The following is a 21,583-nucleotide window of genomic DNA, read 5'->3' as shown; positions in this document are numbered from 1 at the left end:
ATTTCTAGGTAATGTTTTAAGGCTTCAGTACAGTCACTCATTTTACTTGAAAGAATGGTCAAATAAAACACTCCACAATAACCTCCATATCGGCTGTGTATAGGACACTGTTTTACTTAGAAAATTCACAACTTCTCAGGCTGGCTTATTTCTTCTCTGGCACTTGTTCATAATGAAGAATCACAGATTTGCAGACAGGGCACAGTGTTGATCAGCTAAACTAACTTGCATCAGGCCAGATCTATTGGGCTGACATTAGAAATACTGAGCTCATTCTGACATGTCTTACCAGCCATGTATAGGTTTCCTTGCATGTATGTCTAAATTTAATGATGACGTCTGATACGTTTATAATAGTGAAACATTGTGAACCACTTATTTAGAAGCCTGAACATCTAATAGTGAACTGTCACCAAGTTGTATACTGACAACACATTAATGATCTATCTTAAGATCAGCTCATGAAAATATACATCTTTAGCTAATTTTTCCCCTGTACACAAATGCCTGTGTGCCTGAGTGTTTATAGAAGTTTTGTGTGAATAGTGGTATTAGAAGAGATTCACATTTTCTTCAGCTGTGTTTCTCAAACACCCGTTACTATGATATGCCATATGATTTTCTCTATGAAGTACAGATATTATCAGGTGCTAAGGAGATAGAACAAATAGCAACACAAAGCCACAATTGAGACTTCACGATGGGCTAAGACAGGGAGCGTGCAAAGGCTCCTCACTCCTCCAGCAACTTTAGACACTGTCTTCTTGCTCTTAATGTCTTTCTGAACTCACATCCCAATCCACGGGATTGGATAAACTGACCTCTAAGCTGGACAGGGAAGTTAGAAATCTTGATTTTGTTTGAGCTTTACTCTTTGGGATACTTAGTTCTTATTAGTTTTGCAAGCAGGGCTGTGCTCCAGAAGCAACCCCTGAGACTGGGCGGTGGGCAGAAAGGCTATAGGAATACAATGGCTGCTACTGATATCCTGGTCCTCCAACATGTAAGGTGCTGGAAGGCAGAGAAAGATCTGCTGCTTTCTGGATTTCCTTGCTACATGGTTGAACTTCTTCAGGACCCCAAGTTACAATGCATGAATACTAACCTTCTGAGATTCTTAGCTTCCTGATTCATTTACTTGCCCTTTCAAAATGTCTTCTGCTCCATTACTGACTTCCTGGAACTGCTATCTGGTTTCTCAGCCCATATCTGACATCCCATAAACTAGACTGTTACATTAAATCCAGGAGTCAGATCCAAGCATCCTCTTTCTCTCTAAACCTATTAACAAGATGCTCCACAAACTGAGTCTCCTTTCATTTGCCATTTACCAGAGAACCTCTCTAGGTGTGCTATGCTAGGTTTCAGTATTTGTATGCAGTACAGCAATCATCACAATGAGGGAAGAAAACTAATTACGGTTGTTTTGTTTGTTTTCCTAATTGGAAAAAAAAATGAAGGAGGAACACACACTATGCCCAACTGAAGACTGGAAAACCTCCTGCAGTGGCCGCCCGCCTGGGCGGGACAAGCATTCGCCCCACACAGTGAAAAGAAATGTGTGAGCAATGAAAGGTCAGCTAAGGAAATTCAAATCCTTTGACATTGTGCCCTTAGTAATACAATACCTGACAGCTGTCTTTATACACCAAAATGTCGCCAAATGTCCTGGACCTGGGGAGAGTAGACTATCAATAGATTGAGGGACTAGAGAGGGGGTCAATTCAAGCAAAATGAGTTACTTCAGACTTTTAAGCCCACACAAGAGCTAAAAAAGATTTCACTGGTAGTGAATGAGGGGTATACACATCTGTCACAGCAACATGAAGGGTACTTTTAACAAAAGGAAAACTGCTTCACAAACTCTGAGTCTTTCAAACTCAGAATATGCTAACTGCATGCAGATAACACTATGCAGTCATAAAAATGCCAGAGAGAAATTTAAATGACCACCATATAAAAAATGTGATCTTTCCCTTTTATAGTCTCTCTAGGCTTGTGTCAGTAAAGTAGAATAAACATGTTATTAAAAGAGAATCAATAGGAGGCTTTAAAATATACAGTACCATGAAAGGTCAGGCCCTGGTATTGATTTTAATATAACAGTTTTTGTTCAGCTTCCCAAAGGGTTCTTTTCTAATATTGTTCTTCATTTTTCTTTCACTTTGTTCCCTGACTGGTGAATTTGTTGTTCCTGTCTACAGAAAGCTATCTAAGGCTGAGTTTGCTGAGTGTGAGTCATTCCTGTGACAAGCTGCTAGAAATGAAGAGAAAGTAAACTAAAACCAGCTCCCTCCCACAAACATAACACAGGTATTTAAAGGGACAAGTTCAAGAGGGCACGAAACACACAGCAAGCACAGCCATCAAGTCACACACAGGCCACTGTGGGCGGCACTGCCTTCCCTGGAGCCTTGGAGAGACAGAGTCAGAAGCCAGAAAGACTAAGGGTGCCTGGATGAAGATGAGAGATACAATCGTACAATTTGCAGCAAAAACTTTCAGCAAAGCAGTCAAAGAATGCAAGGGTTTGTGATACAAACCTAGGTTCCTCTTGTTCTGGAAACTCCAGTGCTGAGAGGATAGCTGGAATCCCGTGGTCCAGGCTCATGGGGACAAATCAGAACTATGTACCCAGCCAGAAAGGACAGTTCTTGACACTGTCCTAACTTGTGAAGGTTCAAAAATCTGCATAAAGCAGTCTTTGATTCAGTCTCACCTATAACATACTCTATATTTTACACAGAGTTACAGGATATGAATAGGTTTGCAGCCAAAATTTAAGTCAAATAAATATGGTATATTCTCATTCTGTTAGGTTTTTACTTTATGTTATAAAGTGTTCTCTAAAAAATAAAAATAAAACAAAACAGGCTGGAAAATAGCTTGTGCATGAACTGCTTGCTATTGCTGTCAAACGTGAGGGACTGAGTTCAGATCTCCAGTCCCCATGTAAGAGCCATGCACAATGACTGTGGTGGTGGGAATGAAAATGGTCCTCATAAACCCACAGCAAGTGGCACTATTAGGAGGTGTGGCTTTGTTGTAGTGGGTGTGGCTCTGTTGGAGGACGTGTATCAATAGGGGTGGACTTTGTGGTTTCAGAAGTTCAAGTTAGACCCAGTGTTGCTCTCTCTTCCTGCTGCCTGTGGATCCAGATGTAGAACTCTCAGCTACTTCGCCAACACCACGTCTGCTTGCCTGCATGCCACCATGCTTCCTGCCACGATGACAATGAACTAAACCTCTGAAGTGTAAGCTAGTCCCAATTAAATATTTTCCTTTATAAGAGTTGCCATGGTCATGGTATCTCTTCAGAGTAATAGAACACTGACTAGTAGTGACAAATAACTGTGAGCCCGGGAGGGCTTGCTGGCCAGCCAGCTTAGGAAAAAATAGCAAGTTTAACTATAGCATAGTATCACTGTAATTTAGCAAATATTCTTTTGATATCTCCCAAATGTCCATATGCACAACAAACAGACGCAGTGCTACAAAGAAACAAAGTTTAAAAAAAGAGGAGCGTGAGGAGGAGGACAAGACGACAAGACGTTGTGACTAATTATTTCGGACAGTGGGGCTCAAGCCGCTCCGTGCAGTAGAGAAGAGTAAGGGGGGCCCGCCATGCAAACATGGGGTCCAAGCACTCCGGGCAATGAGCTGTGGGCACACACAAGACTGGCATCAGACGCAGGTGGTGTGCTCGAGGAGAGGCCAGAGACTGGAAGAAAGCAGGCAGAATCAAAAACACCAAAAGGAAGGGTTTGGACTTGAGGCTAATGCTAATTTAAAAGCCATTAGAAATGTTTTAATCAAAGAAACAAAAAGATACAAACTACATTTTTAAAGCACACTAAAACTACTTTGGAGAGAAAGAAGAAACGGACAAGAAAGAGGAAAAAAAGGAAGGAGGGGAGGAAGGCGAAGAGGAGCAAACTGGAGGCAGAGTGGCTCCCTGCAAGTGACTATGAAGTACAGGAAGAAACGGCTGTGGAGCCTCCATGGCACTCGACTAGGCCCTCTGGATACAGAAGACAGTTATTTGGCTCGAAACCCATTTGGGGGGCACCCAGGCAGGGGGATCAGGACCTGTCCTGGTCTATGGGCAGGCTTCTGGAGTCTGGTGCCTGTGTTGTGACACTTTGCACAGCCTTGGTGCAGTGGGAAGGGGCTTGGACCTGCCTAGGTTCAGTGTGCTGGGCTCTGACTCCCCATGGGAGACCTGGATTTGGGGGATGTAAGGATGCGGGGTGGCTTGGGAAAGAGGGCTGGGGGGGGAGGGAGGAGGGGGCTCAGTGGATAACATTGGAGTAGAAAATTTCTTAATAAAGAAAAATGAGGGGAAAAAATGAAATGGCAATGCCCTGGACCTGCACCTCTCAACCTGAGTACTACCGACACATTCAAGAGGATACTTTATGATAGGTAGCATGTCAGAGAGCAACATGGCTATCTGCACCTATCCATGCCAGTACCTATATGCTGGGACAACCTCAAACAACTGGTCAAATATCCCATGAGGGAAGGGAATAAAATCCCCAGAGTAAAAAGCAGGTTACACTACAGCAGGATGGAAATGGTGAGGGGTAGGAGATTTGTAATGTATTTGAAAGTTTCAGTTTTATTAATTAGAAGGAAGGTACAGGAGGAAGAAGGAATCAAGAATAATTAGTAATCAAAATGCTTTTTGTTAAACTAATATTATTCCCATTTTCATCAGCTGGAAGGAAGGGTTTTCTAAGACAAACCTCAAGCAACAAAGACTCACATGGACAATAGTTTGGACTTCTTTAATTCTACAAAAAGAGACTTGTACAGTTGACAGATATATTTATAAAGAAATGCACAATTTCCAACAAAATCTACAGAAATATTAATCTTCACTCACTATGACAGTATTTTGACAGTTTTATTTCAAAATATAGTCCTCTGAATTAAAAAAAAAAAAAACAGTAAAAAAAAAAAAGTCCTTCTCTTTGTAAGTCTTTTAGAACTAAATTTCTTATTTCTTGAGTTCTAAGATCAGCAGAGCTGACCACATCCAACCCTGCACATAAAGACCTTTAGCAAACCACCTCAAAGGAAGTGCAAGTGGTTCACACAGAGACATATCATAGGAAGCATCCCCGTGGGACCAGAAACCTAGCAGCATCTGCAGCACAGCCCAGTGAAGCGAGGATGGGTCCCCATCCAACTCCTACCCTTTCTGGCAACCTGACTATTTAGCAAGTGACCTCTATGCTTTAGCCATTTCATCCACAAAGTGAAGACCCCCGGGAATCAGAATCAGCCTCACAGGAACACAAGGAGGACGAACAATCAGCATGTACAAGTAGGTGGACCAGCAAAGAGGCTGAAACAACCATTCCACATGATTAGTTATCATCTTGTTTGCTTGTTACATACAGTCTCACTGTGTAGCTGTAGCTGGCCTTCAATGTGTAATCCTCCTGCCTCCAGTACTATATGATTATAGGCAAACACCAACTGCCATGCCTGTCTGGGAAGGTATTCTTAAATGGGACTGAGTAGGGGAAACAGGTGGTTATATAATGTCAATCTTGTTTACTTTAAACATGAACCTATATCACCCCTGGGATAAGACTGGTGAATGGTGTTATGGGAAAAGAGCAAGACAGTGAAGATGAGGCATGTTTCTTTGGTACATTTTTCTACAAACCAATTTTATCTATGTTTTCAGTACTTTGAGAAATGACCTTTCTTAGTCAAAGCAATTTGATTCTGTAGAAATAATGGAAGAGTCACAGAAACTCAGTTGGATAATGGCTTTTTAATTAATAGACATTTCTCACATTAAATTGGGTTTCAGTGACTTTTTTGGGGGGGGAGGGTACTGTTTTGATGTGGTTTGGTTTTAATCCATCAACCCCACCAGGGAGGCAAAATGAAATGTAATTCTTGGTTTTTAGAAGACTTTTGTTTTGATAGAATCAGTGCTCACAAAATGGACCTGAGAAATAAGAACTATAAACAACAAACAATATGTTTTGAGAATTCATGTTGGAACCTGAATTTAACTTGTTAGTGGAAATATTTACATGGCTAACTTTCATTTTTCTACTTTATACTTGTCACTAAAATCACACTAAAACCATTTTAATGAGGCAAATGGAAAAACTCTCCAAATAAAATAGCTGAAGCCTAGAGGCTCTAGATAGTTTATGTGGAAGCTAGCAATTGTAAATAGTGTATAACTAATAAATTGCTCTCGTGGTAACTACATACACTTCAACGGAAGAATTCAATATTCCAGTTTCAAAGGCAAATTGCCCCAGCAGCTAACTTTTTAAATGATTAAAAAGCTAAGTTTGTGAACTCTTTGAGGCAGCTTTGACTTTCAGATGAAGAGCAAACAAAAAGTAAAGACAAGCACCATAAGCCCCAAGTCCAATCCAAAAATCACCAGCCAACACCAATAACAAGCCATTGGCCTTCTCCTGAATTCTGTAAGTTTCCTGGGTTTTCCACCAAAGTGTATGGAGGAACATTAGAGGAGAAATAAATGCAAAATGATGTCCACTTTGCAACCACTGATAAAAATGAACATCACACCTCTATTGAGTCCTGTTTCCTAAAGATAAGTGACATCCTCCCCACCAAACAGGAGCAAAATTGCTCCATATTCAGCACAGTGCGGGGGTACATGTGCACCTCACTAACCAGAAGTAGATCTTGATCTCTCAAGTTCACAAAGCAGGGGAATGGCTTCTTCAGTATACTCTATACTACACTATCAAAAAACAGTCCCTATATTAAGTTAAAGAGAATGAACAAGAAATTGAAATTGCAACCATTACTAAAAGAATTCACACAAACAAGCATACAATAGAACAAGCATAGAAAGATAAGAGAAGTAGTCACTGCTCAAACAGAAAAACATGCCAGTGTTTAGAAATGTAAGCTGCAGTGAGATGAAATTGCAATGTGATTGACAGCTGCATCACCTGAACTCCCTTTCTGCTTAGGGCTCAGCTGACAAATAGCTAAGCCCGGGAGAGGAAAAGGAGAGATGCTGTCCCTCTCTGGACATCTCTCCAGAGTCAACAGCCTCCACCCAAAACATCAAACTTTTGACACTTATAACACAGCCGGACCAAGCAGATGGCCTCCAGAAGGCCCAGAACTGAGAGAAATCAGCCAGAGCTGGACCCAGCTTATGGGACTACTGCCTGCAAAGATGGACTTCTGGACTTAAGGAAACATATATTGGGCCCCAGTTCATCTACCTTCTAAAACAAAACAGAGCAGAATCTACCAGTAAATGTTCTTTGGATAGAAAAATACATTCTTTGCTGGACAATGAAGGCTCACACCTTTAATCCCAGCACTCGGGAGGCAGAGGCAGGTGGATCTCTGAGTTCGAGGCCAGCGTGGTCTACAAAGTGAGTTCCAGGACAGCCAGGGCTACACAGAGAATCCCTGTCTAGAAACATCCAAAAATAAAAAACAAACAATGTTCCTCATACTATAAATTTGTTTCCTGAACAAAACACTAAGGTAGCATGAGACCTGCAAAGATGAAGCCCAGTTCTCTAGAAAGAAGAACTGAGGGAAAAGAGCAGACAGCTCAGTCCATCAGCTTAGCTACAGCCAACCTGTATCAGCATCCACCCTGGACTTCCTTTGACTAGGTGATCACGCCCACAAGGCGGGGCAGAGGACGGAGCGGAAGACCGAGGATCAAGAGGAGGTCGCTCTCTTGGTTCGGGGACCCTGGACGCAGGAGGTAGACCGAGCAGAGTTCTCCAGAGAACACCGCCAGACTGCGCTATACCTTTGCCAGACCCTGCAACCTACCCCTTCATTTCTAAGTTACCCCACAAAATAAACCTCCCTTTTAACTACGTGGAGTGGCCTTAATAAAGTATTTACACAATGATGACAGACAATGGGCTGAGTACCTGTGTGAAGTACAGTTCTTGCCTGCTCTGCTACAGTCTATCTCAGCCACCTATTCTGATAAGAGTAGCAATGCTTTGACAGCCATTAATAGATTTAAAAAATAATAAATTATACAAAGAGTACATTACACTTTCCTCCCCCAGGACAGAGGGAGGAAGGGGGGGAGGGAAAGGAGGAAGGGAAGAAGTGGGAAGGGAGGAAGGGAAGAAGAAGGGGGAAGGGAAGGACTACTCCAGATAATAGAGACACTTCAACATGACCGACAGTGGAATATGGAGAAATAATTTCCCAGGCACTTCCACACAGAGAAACCAGTTTCTGCAAAAAAAATTACTTCAAACACTATGCTTCATGAGAGGAAACACTGTAATTACTGTCAAGAGAAACATCTGAACAATACATGGTTGAACATCACTGCTACAATTACAAGTAAAAAAGTTACAGATCAAATTTGATGGCATGCTTGATTGACTTTGGTTTTCCGGCTTGGAGATTCTTGCCATATAAAAACAGCTTCTGAAATGGGACTCGATCAGGATTCCACAGCAGCAGAGCATAAACAGAAGAGAAATCGAGTTTGGAAAGGATGAAGAGATGCATAAGGCTTAAGAGTAGACTATCTACCCTTCTATAACTGCTGATTATAAAAACCAGGAAGTCCCACTGAAGAGAAAAGATGGCAGTGACAGTGGCCTAGAACATAAGCAGTACAGGAGAGGTCCTTCCAGCATGGACACACTGATGGCTAGAATATGACCTCCTATGGCATTCAGAATGAGCAGGGCTTTACTACCCTGAAGCATAATGGAATGAAAATGTGTGGGCATAAAATTATGACAATGCAGGGAAGAAAGAAATAGCTAAAACTGAGATTAAGAAAGACACTAATCTACAGTAGTAGGTTTTACACCCAGGAGGACCCCATAACTGTACACAAAGGGCGGGCGTTTCATGTCTAACAAATCGTTGACCTCCTGAAAGTGGTCCGTCCTGAGAGACACGGCACAACAGCTGCTGTGCTGACCCAGGCCTTCCCTGAGACACTGAATAGGAAATATCTCAGCAAGTATTTGTAAAACAGAAATTCATCTGTCCATGCCAGCTGGGAATGACATGAAAAAGTACTGGCTACAAACTGACTACTCAAGGTTCCCTTCAAACCTCACTTTTATGACAGGTCTTGACAAGTACTGATTCTCAACAGTACCTGCCCTCAGTTTTTTATTTCTTTAAATTACTACCTATCTACAAATTGCATATATGTTAAAGTTAGTTTTTATAATTTTACAATTTGTGTCTGGCAGAAAAAGAGTATGAATATTATACTAAATTAAAATAAAAGTTTGTAGTCTTTGGCAAGTGTCAAATTATAAAGATACAATTTAATTTTGTTTCTATTTTTAATACAATATATATATGCAATACTTAACCATATATATTAATATTAGTAACTTTTTACTACTATAGAAAATATCTGAAGCAAGCCAACTTTATTAAGAAAAGCTGCTACATTAGCTCACAGTTCTGGAGATTCAAGGCCATGGCACCTAAATGAATGACATTCTTCTAACACTAGAGCTGGCGGCATCTCAGCATGAATGGACAGGAAACAGAGAGTGTGGCCTGGCTTGGCTTGCTGTCACAGCAATTCACTCCTACAAGCACTCAAGGGTCCCAGGAGAGCTACCTTAGTCACTCTGAAGAACGTGATGGGCTGTACCTCCCACCTGCCCCTACCACACCCTATTTACATACCTCTCTCTGGGCTCCTCCCAAAGCTTCATTCTCCCCCCCCCCTTAAAATACCAGAAGCCAAGTCTCTAACACATGAACACAAGGGGGCCAAACCATACTCAAACCATGACACTGTCCCTTCCAGAAAGGCAGTTTGTGGTCTGTACTTTTGAGGTCTGGTGACTCATTCAATTGGAAAGTGTGAGTGACTTCTACATTAGAGACATGATACTCCAGTATATAGCTACTTAACATAGTTTAAACACAACTATAATTCACAAAACTGTTTATCTAGACAACTCTTCCCTCTCTCACAATTCAGCTTTTCCCTTCAAAGGCTGAATGTGTCTAATAAAATAATTAAGAAAAATATTAGAATGGATTAGACAGAAAGTAACATCACTATGAATTTCACTATCATTAGGAACTAAAAGATGCAAAAACATTTTAAGCCCTATTTCTGGCATCCATACCACTGTCAATGGGAAAAAATAAGTGAACCATTCTATGCTTTAAAGAAGACAGCTGATAAAATTAATGACTAATTTATTAAACTAAGGTAAGACTCACAGATCTAATGTAATTTTCCAAACTACTAAAACTGAGGACAAATCTCAACTGATAACCCATTTAAAAACAGCAGGCAGGAACTCTCTCAGTTGACAGACAGCTGGCTGCACCAATGGGTGGCTACTCCCTTTATTCTTGATTTCTTGAAGAAAGGTTATTAAAACTAAAATACTCTCAGCTACTTTTATAGGTAAAGAGGTGAAATTCGAATGCCAAGGGCCAAAGGTCAGAAGCAGTCACATTTTGCTTGCTGTCAGAGATTGGCTTTTGGAGGCAGGACAAGGGGAGATATAAATCATATTTTTAAAAGACTATGTCCTTGTAACATTGGCCTGCTGGTGCTGCCAACACAGTATGGTTGACTTCAGCCTACACACACAACAGACTATCCCAGCAAAAACAGGTTGTCTCCTCTGGACACTCAGCAGCAGGCCAAATGACTGTTCTACCCATCAGATGTTTTGATGAGCAAACATATGATTCCAAATCAGACAAAGGAATTTCACCATAGAGGCTCATAATCAGCAATTCAGGAGCATAATCTTATTAACTCAGCAAACCACTCTAGTGGCCCCTGGATCTTCAGTACAGTGAATGGAAAGTCCGTGTAGATGTGGTTGTTTGGTTTTGCTTTTTTAATGAAAATATAACATAAGTTGCTGCAAAACTTATACTTAGCTCTGTATAATAAATGGTCTTATTAATTAAAAAAAAACTCGGGAGCCAGGTATTAGGGTGAATTCTGAAAGATCAGAGAAACAGAACAAGCCACAGATAACCTCACCCTCACCAACCTCTCAGCTGATCCTGTTTCCTCAAACTGGAAGCCTGTTGAGCCCTCATCCGAATGGATGTTAGCTGAACTGTTGCTAAAAGTTTAAAAAGCCTCTAGTTTCTGGTCCTCACGCCTTATGTACCTTTCTGCTTCCTACCGTCACTTCCTGGGATTAAAGGTGTGTGTCTCTCCCAAGCAAGACATGAGATCTCAATTGCTGGAATTAAAGGTGTGTGCCATCATGCTTGGCTGTTTCCAGTGTGGTCTTGAACTCACAGAGATCCAGATGGATCTTTGCCTCTTGAATGCTAGAATTAAAGGGATGTGCTACCACTGCCTAACCTCTATGTTTAATACAGTGGCTGTTCTGTTCTCTGACCCCCAGGTAAGTTTATTGGGGTGTACAATATATCAACCACATTTCCCTTTTTTGTTTAAAATTTAACAAGTTATAATTAATGTAAGAAAAAGTATATACAATAAGTATATATAATATATACAGTCAACAATCACATTAACAATGCCTAGTCCATTAACATAGCTCTATTGTCACTATGGCCCTAATAAGAATTTTCTCATGGGGAAAGCCAGCATTCGATATACAGGAACAAAACCTAAAAGAAGTAGGGGTAAACTCTGAGTGGCTAAAAAATTGTTGGCTTCTGTGATTCTGCCTAAATGCATGTGCCATGACCAGTCAGAACAGCAGAGAGTGCATCTGCTCCAGGAGGAAGGCAAGGCAAGCCTGCCAAGGTGCCGTATAATCTGATAGAGCTCACGGTCTGGCGTGCATATGGGCTGATTTCATCAACACACATTTTCCCACACTTTCGCATGCCTAAAAGTACCTCCGGACTGCAGAGGGGCAGTCCTCCTCCGGTGTCATCACTCGCATAGAGCATCAGAATTTGCAGAAGTGGTGCCAGGGCTTGGAAAACTCCCAGGAGTGGCAGTGCAGCAATCTTTAAGGAAAGCTATGGTGCCAAGGTTTTGATGAAGTAGAATATGATACTATGTGGGAAAACACGACATCAAGACTGAGTGTCTAAAGGTGAATCAAATGAGTGAAGCCCAGTGTGCACAGGCCTGAACAAGGCTTTAGCCCTCGGATCTCGCTATTGGAACAATTGGCACTTTAGCCAGGGGGGTTCCTGTTTGTTAGGGACAGGAGGCAGCAGGGAGCCAGTCCTGTCAACTGCAAGATACTTAGCGGCATCTCGGGTACCATCTACTAGATAAGATTTGACAAGTATGACAGCCAAAAACATCTCCAAACACTGTCAAATGTCCCCCTGGAGACCAAAATTTCCAGAGTTAAAAGCCATCACCTTAACCAATTTATTTTGCTTATGAATACACAGGTGTCATACGTTTCCTCAAAATTTAGTCTTAATGAACTATTTCAATAAGAAACTTTAACAGATGAACCACAATCATAATCTGCAGTCATTTTTTTCTCAGTAGTACATCTTGAAATCAATGGGATCTTCAGTTCAGTGAAAGCCGACACCCACTACCCACTCTCCTTGTTAAGGAGCCCTCAATCTGGATCTCCTGATCAGCAATGGCTTCCTTTCTACTGCAGTACTAGCCAGTTCCAATCTTTCCTAGCCAATGATTCTTCAGGCTTCCATTTTGAACTATCAAACAGGCTTCCTAAGTTAACCAGAGTTAAGGTTGGATTGTTCAGTCCAATGAAATCTGCCTGAGACAAGGTCCTGAGTTAAGCTGTCTTGATAGAAGACATTTCAGGATATCTCTCTGCCACTATGTTCACAGCCCTTTACATTTTTCCTGCTTCTCGTCAGAACTCTGCACCTGCCATAGCAGGAATGCAAGTTATGATTCCTGTATTTGCCTCTGGTTTTGTTTGTTTTGTTTTTGTTTTTCGAGACAGGGTTTCTCTGTGTAGCTTTGGAGCCTGTCCTGAATCTCGCTCTGTAGACCAGGCTGGCCTCAAACTCACAGAGATCTGCCTGGCTCTGCCTCCCAAGTGCTGGGATTAAAGGTATGAGCCACCACCGCCCAGCTTGGCTCTGGTTTTGAATGAGCTTTAAAAATTGCCCAAGGAAAAGGCTGCACTAAAAAAAAAAAAAGGGGGGGGGTGGTGTTGACCATTTTCACCTCACAGAAATAGGAAGTACTTGAGAAGAAAGCAGGGTATACTATGACTGAACAATACAGTGTGCATGTCTATGGAAACATTACAAGGCAATCCATTAGAACATCCATTAAAAACTAGTATGAGAAGTTACAATAATAATTCTATAAAGGGAAACATCACAATGGAAATTGATTCCAAAAAAAGTCCTCCTCAAACAGGTGTATTTGAAATTTACTCATCTGTGTGCCTAGGTCCAGATGTCTTTACTCATCTGTGTGCCTAGGTCCAGATGTCTTTACTCATCTGTGTGCCTAGGTCCAGATGTCTTTACTCATCTGTGTGCCTAGGTCCAGATGTCTTTACTCATCTGTGTGCCTAGGTCCAGATGTCTTTACTCATCTGTGTGCCTAGGTCCAGATGTCTTTACTCATCTGTGTGCCTAGGTCCAGATCTCTTTACTCATCTGTGTGCCTAGGTCCAGATCTCTTTACTCATCTGTGTGCCTAGGTCCAGATCTCTTTACTCATCTGTGTGCCTAGGTCCAGATCTCTTTACTCATCTGTGTGCCTAGGTCCAGATCTCTTTACTCATCTGTGTGCCTAGGTTCAGATCTCTTTACTCATCTGTGTGCCTAGGTTCAGCTCTTAATCGCTGGAGAACTGGGGAAAGCTGTGTGCAACTGAAGGAAAAGAAAAGGCCTGGTCAGCAGGACTTGTGCAGGTGACAATACCATGGCATAGAGAAACACTCTGAAGAAATGCTCACAAGCCTTTATTCAAATTTAGACAACAGATGACAATGCATCAATGTGCTGTCACTCCAAGATGCTGCTTTTAAAAGACCAGACTGAGAACTTTCTTAATGCTTGAGCTAAAGTTTCTTCTCTGGTGGAAAACAAGGAAGGAGGGAAAAGAAAGTTATTGATTCTTCCCCAAGTGTCATATAGGAGAACACACACTTTTTGCTAAGATTTGACAGCTGGGGGTTGTCATGAAGAAGGCTTCAAACAAAACATGTTTAAAAAGAAAAAACTAATATAACAGCTATACTACCCTCTGCTCTCTGCAGAGATGACAGAAAATAAACTCTTTATCAATAGCCATTTGTCCAGATACAGCTAGGTGCCAACCCCATTCCACATGAGATATGAAAATGGCCCTCGCCAGCACCTTTTATTCATCTCAGCTGCCATCGCCCTTCAGGGGCAGAGCAGAGCACATAGGAGTCAAATAATGAAGGGAAATGCACACATACAGCCGCAGTGGATGACTCGAACAAAAAGTCTAACCACATGGCAATAAATGAAGACAAGAGTCCTGAAATATAGTTAGCAAAGTAAACATGAATTTGATCCCCAAAAAAATCCTTATGAAAATAAAATTTAATTAAAGAAAATACAATTTCAAGCCAGCTAAAAGAAATGCTACCATAATGTGCTGCTTTTATTTACTTCTTAATGAAACTGATATGATTTTTTTAATACTTAAACTTCACTATCTAATTGTATATACTCCATCACCTAACTAACTGAATACTTATGAGGTGTTCCATAGGAAACCACTATATAGACACAGGCCCTTCTGGCAGTGCTAATTAGATCTCAGTCTTCTTAAGCCTTTATCTATTTCCTCCAAAAATGGTGCACTTAGTGGACAGCTTACATTCTTTTCCATATTTTGTATGGATACACTGCAAATTCAAACTCATCAGCTGGGGGATGATGGACCAGAGAAGCTAAATCATAGGCCTCTGGCCAATGAGGACTCCATTCCAAGGCAAAGCTTCCTCCTATTAGCCTTATCAAATGAACTACAACTAGATTCTAAGCTCCTGCTCCATGTAGACACATGTCTGCTGCTCATAGTGGGAAAGTAACACATAACCACGATGCTCTATTCTCTGTGTGACTTTCAGAACCTGCATAGACAGGAAGCACTTGACTCTCGGGTTAAAGCGTATTTGCACACTTCTATGAATAAGTACATACTTTAGATCTTTAAAAAGTAGTGCTTTTTCAAAACAAATGTGTATGTGTATATAGTATCAGTGCTGTTTTGCATACTGTTTCTCTTACCTGTTCTCCTCTAGTTTATGATTCTTACAAATTATTTGAAACAGCAAACAGGGATCTACAAGACTGTCTTGTGTTCCACTGAAGGCCTATACCATGATTCATGCATCACTTCCCCCAAGATGGTCTTAGACTGCTCCCAGGTTTCGATTCTATTATTTCAATGAGCATTCTTCTAGCTATTATTCCTGATAGTGTTAATAATGGCCAAAATAAAATGGGAGTATCTACATATGAAAAATGTATAAGATATGAAAGAGTAGTTATTTCTGTAAGACAGAGTTATAAAGAGGAGTTTCATTTTCAGCTATGCAAATTTCCATGACATATCAATTTTTTAAGTGGGTATATCACTAATTAGTGCTATTTGTTAATCTAAGCACTATATGTGACATATGATATTCATAATCACCTATAATAGTATCCATTTTAATATACAGTAATAGGCATTTCAATTTTAATCTTAATCATATTCTTTTAGAGATTTAGATATTCTTAGGGAATCCTCAGAAACTACTTTCCATATACTGAAAAAACTTTAGCTCATATAACAACATAATTCCTTAAAGATATGAAAAATGTAGGGCTCTACCAAGCACAACCCCAAAGCAAAACAACAGAGTTTGTCTGTTCAGCACATTTTGGAGTTCTGCCATACAAAAATAAAGTACTGTTGTTATTTTGTTTTGTTCCTTACAATCAACAAGTAAGAACATTTGTTGTGCTTGTAGAGTCATCCACATGTTGACTCACAACTGTCTGTACTTCCAGTTTCAGGGGATCCAGTGCCCTGTTCTGACCTCCACAGGCACCAGGAAAACAGGTAATGCATAGACATACATGCAAGCAAGGCACTCATACACATAAAGTAAAATAAATCAATCTGTTCAAACTGCTACGGATTACAAGTCTAGGCAAACCTGTGGTTCCATGGAACTTACCGTCTCTGGTTTTCTGATTCTTTCTTGGCTTGCTCCAGTGCCAGCTCCTCAGCCACTCTTCTTTTCAATTCTTCATCAGAAACTACAACAGAAAGTAGAAGCACATGAAACAAGGGGCTCGCTAAAAACAAAAACAAGGAAAGATGCCTAAGATGGATCTGAACGGGCAAAATTGTGCCAGGTGGTCAGTGTGTCCTTGGAACTCCCTGAGCACCGCAGAAAGGGCTAATTAGTGCCCTTCAGGAGTAATTTAATCAAGAGACCCTGGTGACCTAGAAATTTCCACACCTGCCAAAATGTATAATAAACTCAAGGAACTGCTTACTGCCCAGTGGGGACTAAACCATTAAGTGCAAGGCCTTTAAAGTTAAAGTCTGATAAGGCCTGTAAAGAGAGGTGAGACTGTCAAGGACTTTAGGCAGGAAAGTGATACCAAATGCTTCTCAATTCAACAATTAAATAATTATACAAATATTTATTACTGAGCATGGAATATTTATATTTATGTTCATTTTTCCATAATTTATGAAAAAGACATTTATGACTTTTGGGAATTTAGAAACCATATTTTCTGGGATATATGTCATTCAAACTCAAGTACCAACAACTGGAGAGAGACAGAGAGCAGTACTGAGCACACAGCTGGAGCTTACTAAATACCTGGAGACTTGATTGGCAACATCTGGCCTTTCCAATTAAAAGACTGTATACAATATGCCTTGTAAAGATTCTTACAGCTATAACAGTAAATAATGGACAAGTTTTACAGACTACTTTAAGAGTTTTCCATAAGAAATAAGCAAAAGCCATCTCTTCTTCATTAGAAAGCTACTAACTCAAATTATGAGTGAAAAGCACCAGAACCATTAGGAGGGTCTAGGAAAACACAGAGAACCTAGTGTTTTTCCTAATAGTTCCACCTCTGAAATGCAAGACCTGTGTCTACCTGCTACTTGTATACATTATTTGGTAACCCAGACATAAGAGAGATACACATTGTCTTGGGGCATATACAAAGTTTTACTTCCAATGTGGTCCAAGCACCTTTTTTAAATATGCAGCTGACACTAAGCAGTAACAGTGACTGAGTATAAAAGGTCTGAAGGCTGTTTCCCCTGGGCTACAGAGTGTAAGAAAACAATGACAGCACAAAAACATCAGCAAGGAATGAAAATAGGAGTCACAGAAGGGGGAGGGGGAGCCAATCAGAGCTAACAAGGGCTTGTAACCAGAGAATATGATATGATATATAAAGAACTCACAGCCAAATGAGAAAAATATAACACCAACAAAAACCAACAAAGAATATAAAAAGGCACTGCTTAAAAGAAGATAAGCAAGGCCAAAAGCATATAGGACAAGTCAAAACCACAATGACGCACACACCATCTGCAATCAAAAAGGCAAAGAATGAAAAGTGGTGGAGAAACCCAGCCCTTCCTGCATCATGGATGGGCATATAAATGGCATCACTAGGTAGTGTAAATGGCACCACTACCTGGATAAGCAAGCTGTTAGTTTCCTAAAATCCTAAATTTGACCCAACAGGTGAACTCTCAAGTACTATATATGCTCAAGAGAACTGAAAATATCTACCTATACAAAAATTTGTTTATGAAAATGTCTAACAATTATTTTTAATATTCCAAAGTAGAGATGATCAAAATACATATCAACTAATAAACAGGTAACCAAATATGGCATATCTATTCATGTAATTGTATAAAAAGGAATGAAGTCCAGTTACATGCTAAAACAAAGGTAAGTGTCAAAGAACTCAAACACAAAGGTTATATTTTGTTATATATCATACGCTTCTGCACATAAGTATGCCAGGAAGCTGGCTGGTGGCTGCCTGGATGGGAAAAAGGGGGAAAAGAAAAAAGACAGCTAGTGGGCACATGTTATCTTCCACTGCTCTTGGTAGTGTTGATATGTGTGAATGTGTGCGCATATGCCCTTTGTAGTTAATCTTGTCCATTTGGTTGATTGGTTGGTTGGTTGGTTGGTTGGCTGGTTGGTGTGTTTGGGGTGGGAAGAGCTCGGTGTATACTGGTTCCTTTTGGGTTTTTTTAAAAACAGATCATTGATACATAGGTCAAGCTGGCCTCAAATTCACATTCCTGCTCCCTCAGACTCTCAAGAATCAGTTTGTGTCACCACAAAAATCTAGAGGTTACTCCCTAAAATAATGAAAATGTCTAAATTAGACTGCTTGATGGCTGCACACAAACCTATACATAAACTAAAGAACAACTATACTCTTCACTTTAAATGATAAATGTACCTCCAGAAGGAGTAAGTACAACATAAAACATGGGTCAAGGAAAGGGAACAGCAGCAGTCTGTATAGTCCCTACATGCCGGCAGCTGTTTCCTAGACGCTGCTCTCTAAGGGTTGTTCCCAACTCTGCCCTATCTCTGTTCTGTTTCTCCAGCCTTCAGAGTGATACCATGAAAAGACAGCCTCAACCTCAACTTTGAAAAGGTCACACACACACACACACACACACACACACACACACACACACACACACACACACCAGAAGTCTAAGATAATTACTCTTGCATCCAGGTGAATCTTAAGACTTTTTTTCTTGTTGAAGAGTTTTAAATAATAAAAATAATAGCAGAGAAATTGCAGGCAGTAATAGCTCAAAACGGGAGTCTGATTAAGTCTATTTTTCCATTAGCTAGACTTTGGATACGCAAATTATTAATCTCTTTGAGTTTTGGCTTCCTCATCCAAACACAAGTCTTGTGGATGAACCTGCCAGCCCTGAAGTTCTAACTGTGTTCCATACAGGGGTGATCAACATGGCCAACTTTTCAGAAAAGCAAAACAGTGTGAGAGAAAACCCTCTCAGGTTGGATTTAGCACCACCACAAGCACATCTAAGTAGTACTACCTGATCTAAATGCATCCTCAAGTCTGGCAGACCAGGGTGACCAGCACACTGTCACTCTAAAATGTGGGAGCCCACAGAGGTTTCCCAGTGAGATCTGAGCTTGCTTTACCCAGCAGGGCTGCATAAGGGGATAACTTGAGCAGGTGTTTAGAAAGGTCTGCACTTGGCTGTGCGGGATGCTTTGATCTAGCAAGGGGGAGGTCTTTTGTCCCTCACCTTGGTATTGTTATAAAAAGCCCTTTAGAAGAAACAGAAGGATCTGTTGTGTATTGAGCCAGGTCCTCCCATGCTATCCTGTGTTTCTGTCTGTCTCATCTTCACTATCTTTCTATCTAACACAGTTCTTATTCCTCTCTCCTAATAGGAACCCTGTAGAAGGTGGGAGCTGGCTTTCCACACTAAAGATGCAAAGTCACTTCTTGGAGGGAAGTTCAAACCACAGTAGAACACTTTTCTCAGGTAAGATCTGCTAAGATTCTCCATCGAAACTCCACTCATCAATTGAAAGGAGGCCTCTGGAAGACCTCAGTATGCCAAGCCTAAATATGAGTCACTGAGATTAGTTTTCAACGTGAGCTGAGCAAAGTCTCACATATTTTTGGTTTATTGGGGGTATTTTTCTAACTTTACTGAAGTATCAATGACAAAATAAAAAGTATATATTCAATGTAATCATTTTATAGTCATGTAAATAGTGTAATGACTGCTACAATCAAATTAACACATTAGCCACCACACACAGTTGATTGTGTGTGTGTGTGTGTGTGTGTGTGTGTGTGTGTGTGTGTGTGTGTGTATGAAGTAAAGTCTGGCCTTATCAAATCTCAAGTACAAAATAAAATATATAAATAAAGTCTCCATGCTGCACAGTCTGTCTGCCCAGAGCTTCCTCATCCAGAGCAACCTATATCCACCATCTCCCAATCCCCACCCTCTAGAATTTCTGCTCTCTGCTTCTGGGTTCCACAGGTAAGTGAGAATCATGCAGTGTCTGTCTTTCTGCATCTGACTCCTCTCACTCAATGCAATGACACATCTTCATAACTCATTTCCTGTCTATGACATTGGGGCTTCCTTCCAGGAGAAAGGCCAAAACGAGCAGCAATGTGATCAGCTAGAGCAATGAAGTGGCATTACCAAATGGTATCCAGGTGGGTGGATGGCAACAAGGCCATGCAGCTAGGGCTGTGCAGGCAAAGTGCTGTGAGGAGAGGGAAAGGCAGACTGGAAAGCTGCTTTTCCCCCCCAATACTCTCTGCCTGTCCTACTCAGGCCCCCACTGCCTGCTGTGAGGCAAGAAGCAGGAGCAGATGGATTAAAGGTGGCATAATCTAGGCAGGCCACAGGGCAGGGGAAACAGACACAGGAAAGTACCAACAACAAAAGGGGAAAGAACGCTCTAGAAGACATCACTTCTGGTCAGTAAAGGCAACAAAACACAGCTATCTAATGTCCTGGCTATTCCAAGAAACAGGGTAGGAAAAATCATAACTTTTAGTCTCAGGGCCACAACTGGAAAGTAATTACCTAAGCTAGCATCAGATTTTTAATGACAAAAGGACTCATGACCTAGCATAAAGAATTGAGAATCTACAACAGCGGATCGAAGCACAGGCAGAAAAAAAGCTAGTGTGATAACAGCTCCTGAGCAAACCTGAGCAAAAAACTTCATGTTATTTGTTTTTAAATCAATAGAATACAGAAAACAACAATGTCTTTCTTCTGATAGGTCAAATCCAAAGCGCCCATGAGAAAAAGATACAGCACTCAGAGCCTGCTATTTAAAATGGCCTTTCTGGAAACTTCTCCAACTCTCCAGATCAGAACATTTTTTCAACTACAACTGTTATTAAACTAAAAGGTCAGGGTTTCAGGACTGGCTGCTGAAAAAAGAAAAAAGAGAGAGGAAAGGCAACTTCATCCATTAGCACTGTGAGATTCCAAGCAGACCTGTAGGAGGAACTGTAAGGTTTGAAAGATGAGAACAGCTCATGCCATCTAAAGGAGACCTGCCACATGCTGTTTCAAGTCACTGAGTATGGCTTGCCCTGTGGCTTTCACATGCATTCACAAACTCCCTTTAGAATGTGTTAAAGCTTAGGGATGTTTTCTTCGAAAACACGTACCCAATGGTAAAGTCTCAGAAATCACTGGAAGTTCTCAATAGTGAATACATTTTAGTGAACACTAACACGTTCTGTAAAATAGTTATAGAAAATAGGACACTGAGCTTAAAATGTAAGAAAAAACTTGAGAACTGCTGTTGCTTGGTTATATAGAGTATGACCTTAAACCTCTTACTTGAAAATAATTCTTGATTAAAAACAGCTCATGACTCCTAACAAAATTTTATTTGCTTGCTTGTTTTTACTAAACAGAAGTTTTGGATAGTTCATATGCCTGGGAATTCTGTAATTCTCTTCTCAACTAAATTTCTAGGCTATAAATGTGTGCTTAGGATCAAGCAAAGAAGCTCCAAGATGGCTAACCTTATTGTACTCTATTCTGAGTAGTCCTTGGAACTGTGAGTACCATGGGCACACCCTAGAGAAATGA

At 40.8% G+C, this 21,583-nt stretch overlaps 1 protein-coding gene across 2 annotated transcripts in view; it reads right to left on the bottom strand.

Moving 5' to 3' along the window:
- The window catches only part of Chchd3 (coiled-coil-helix-coiled-coil-helix domain containing 3), a 284,864-nt gene that overhangs the window by 214,525 nt on the left and 48,756 nt on the right, over positions 1-21,583 (bottom strand). For both annotated transcript variants that reach the window (XM_036181401.1, XM_036181402.1), the window contains exon 3: positions 16,119-16,200. In XM_036181401.1, coding sequence (XP_036037294.1) covers positions 16,119-16,200 — 82 coding nt within the window. The remainder of the gene's footprint in view (positions 1-16,118; positions 16,201-21,583) is intronic.

This window comes from Onychomys torridus, chromosome 3 (assembly GCF_903995425.1).
Source record: "Onychomys torridus chromosome 3, mOncTor1.1, whole genome shotgun sequence".
NCBI lineage: Eukaryota > Metazoa > Chordata > Mammalia > Rodentia > Cricetidae > Onychomys > Onychomys torridus.
The sequence above is the reverse complement of the archived record's forward strand: the minus strand, read 5'-3'. Positions and strand labels throughout refer to the sequence as shown.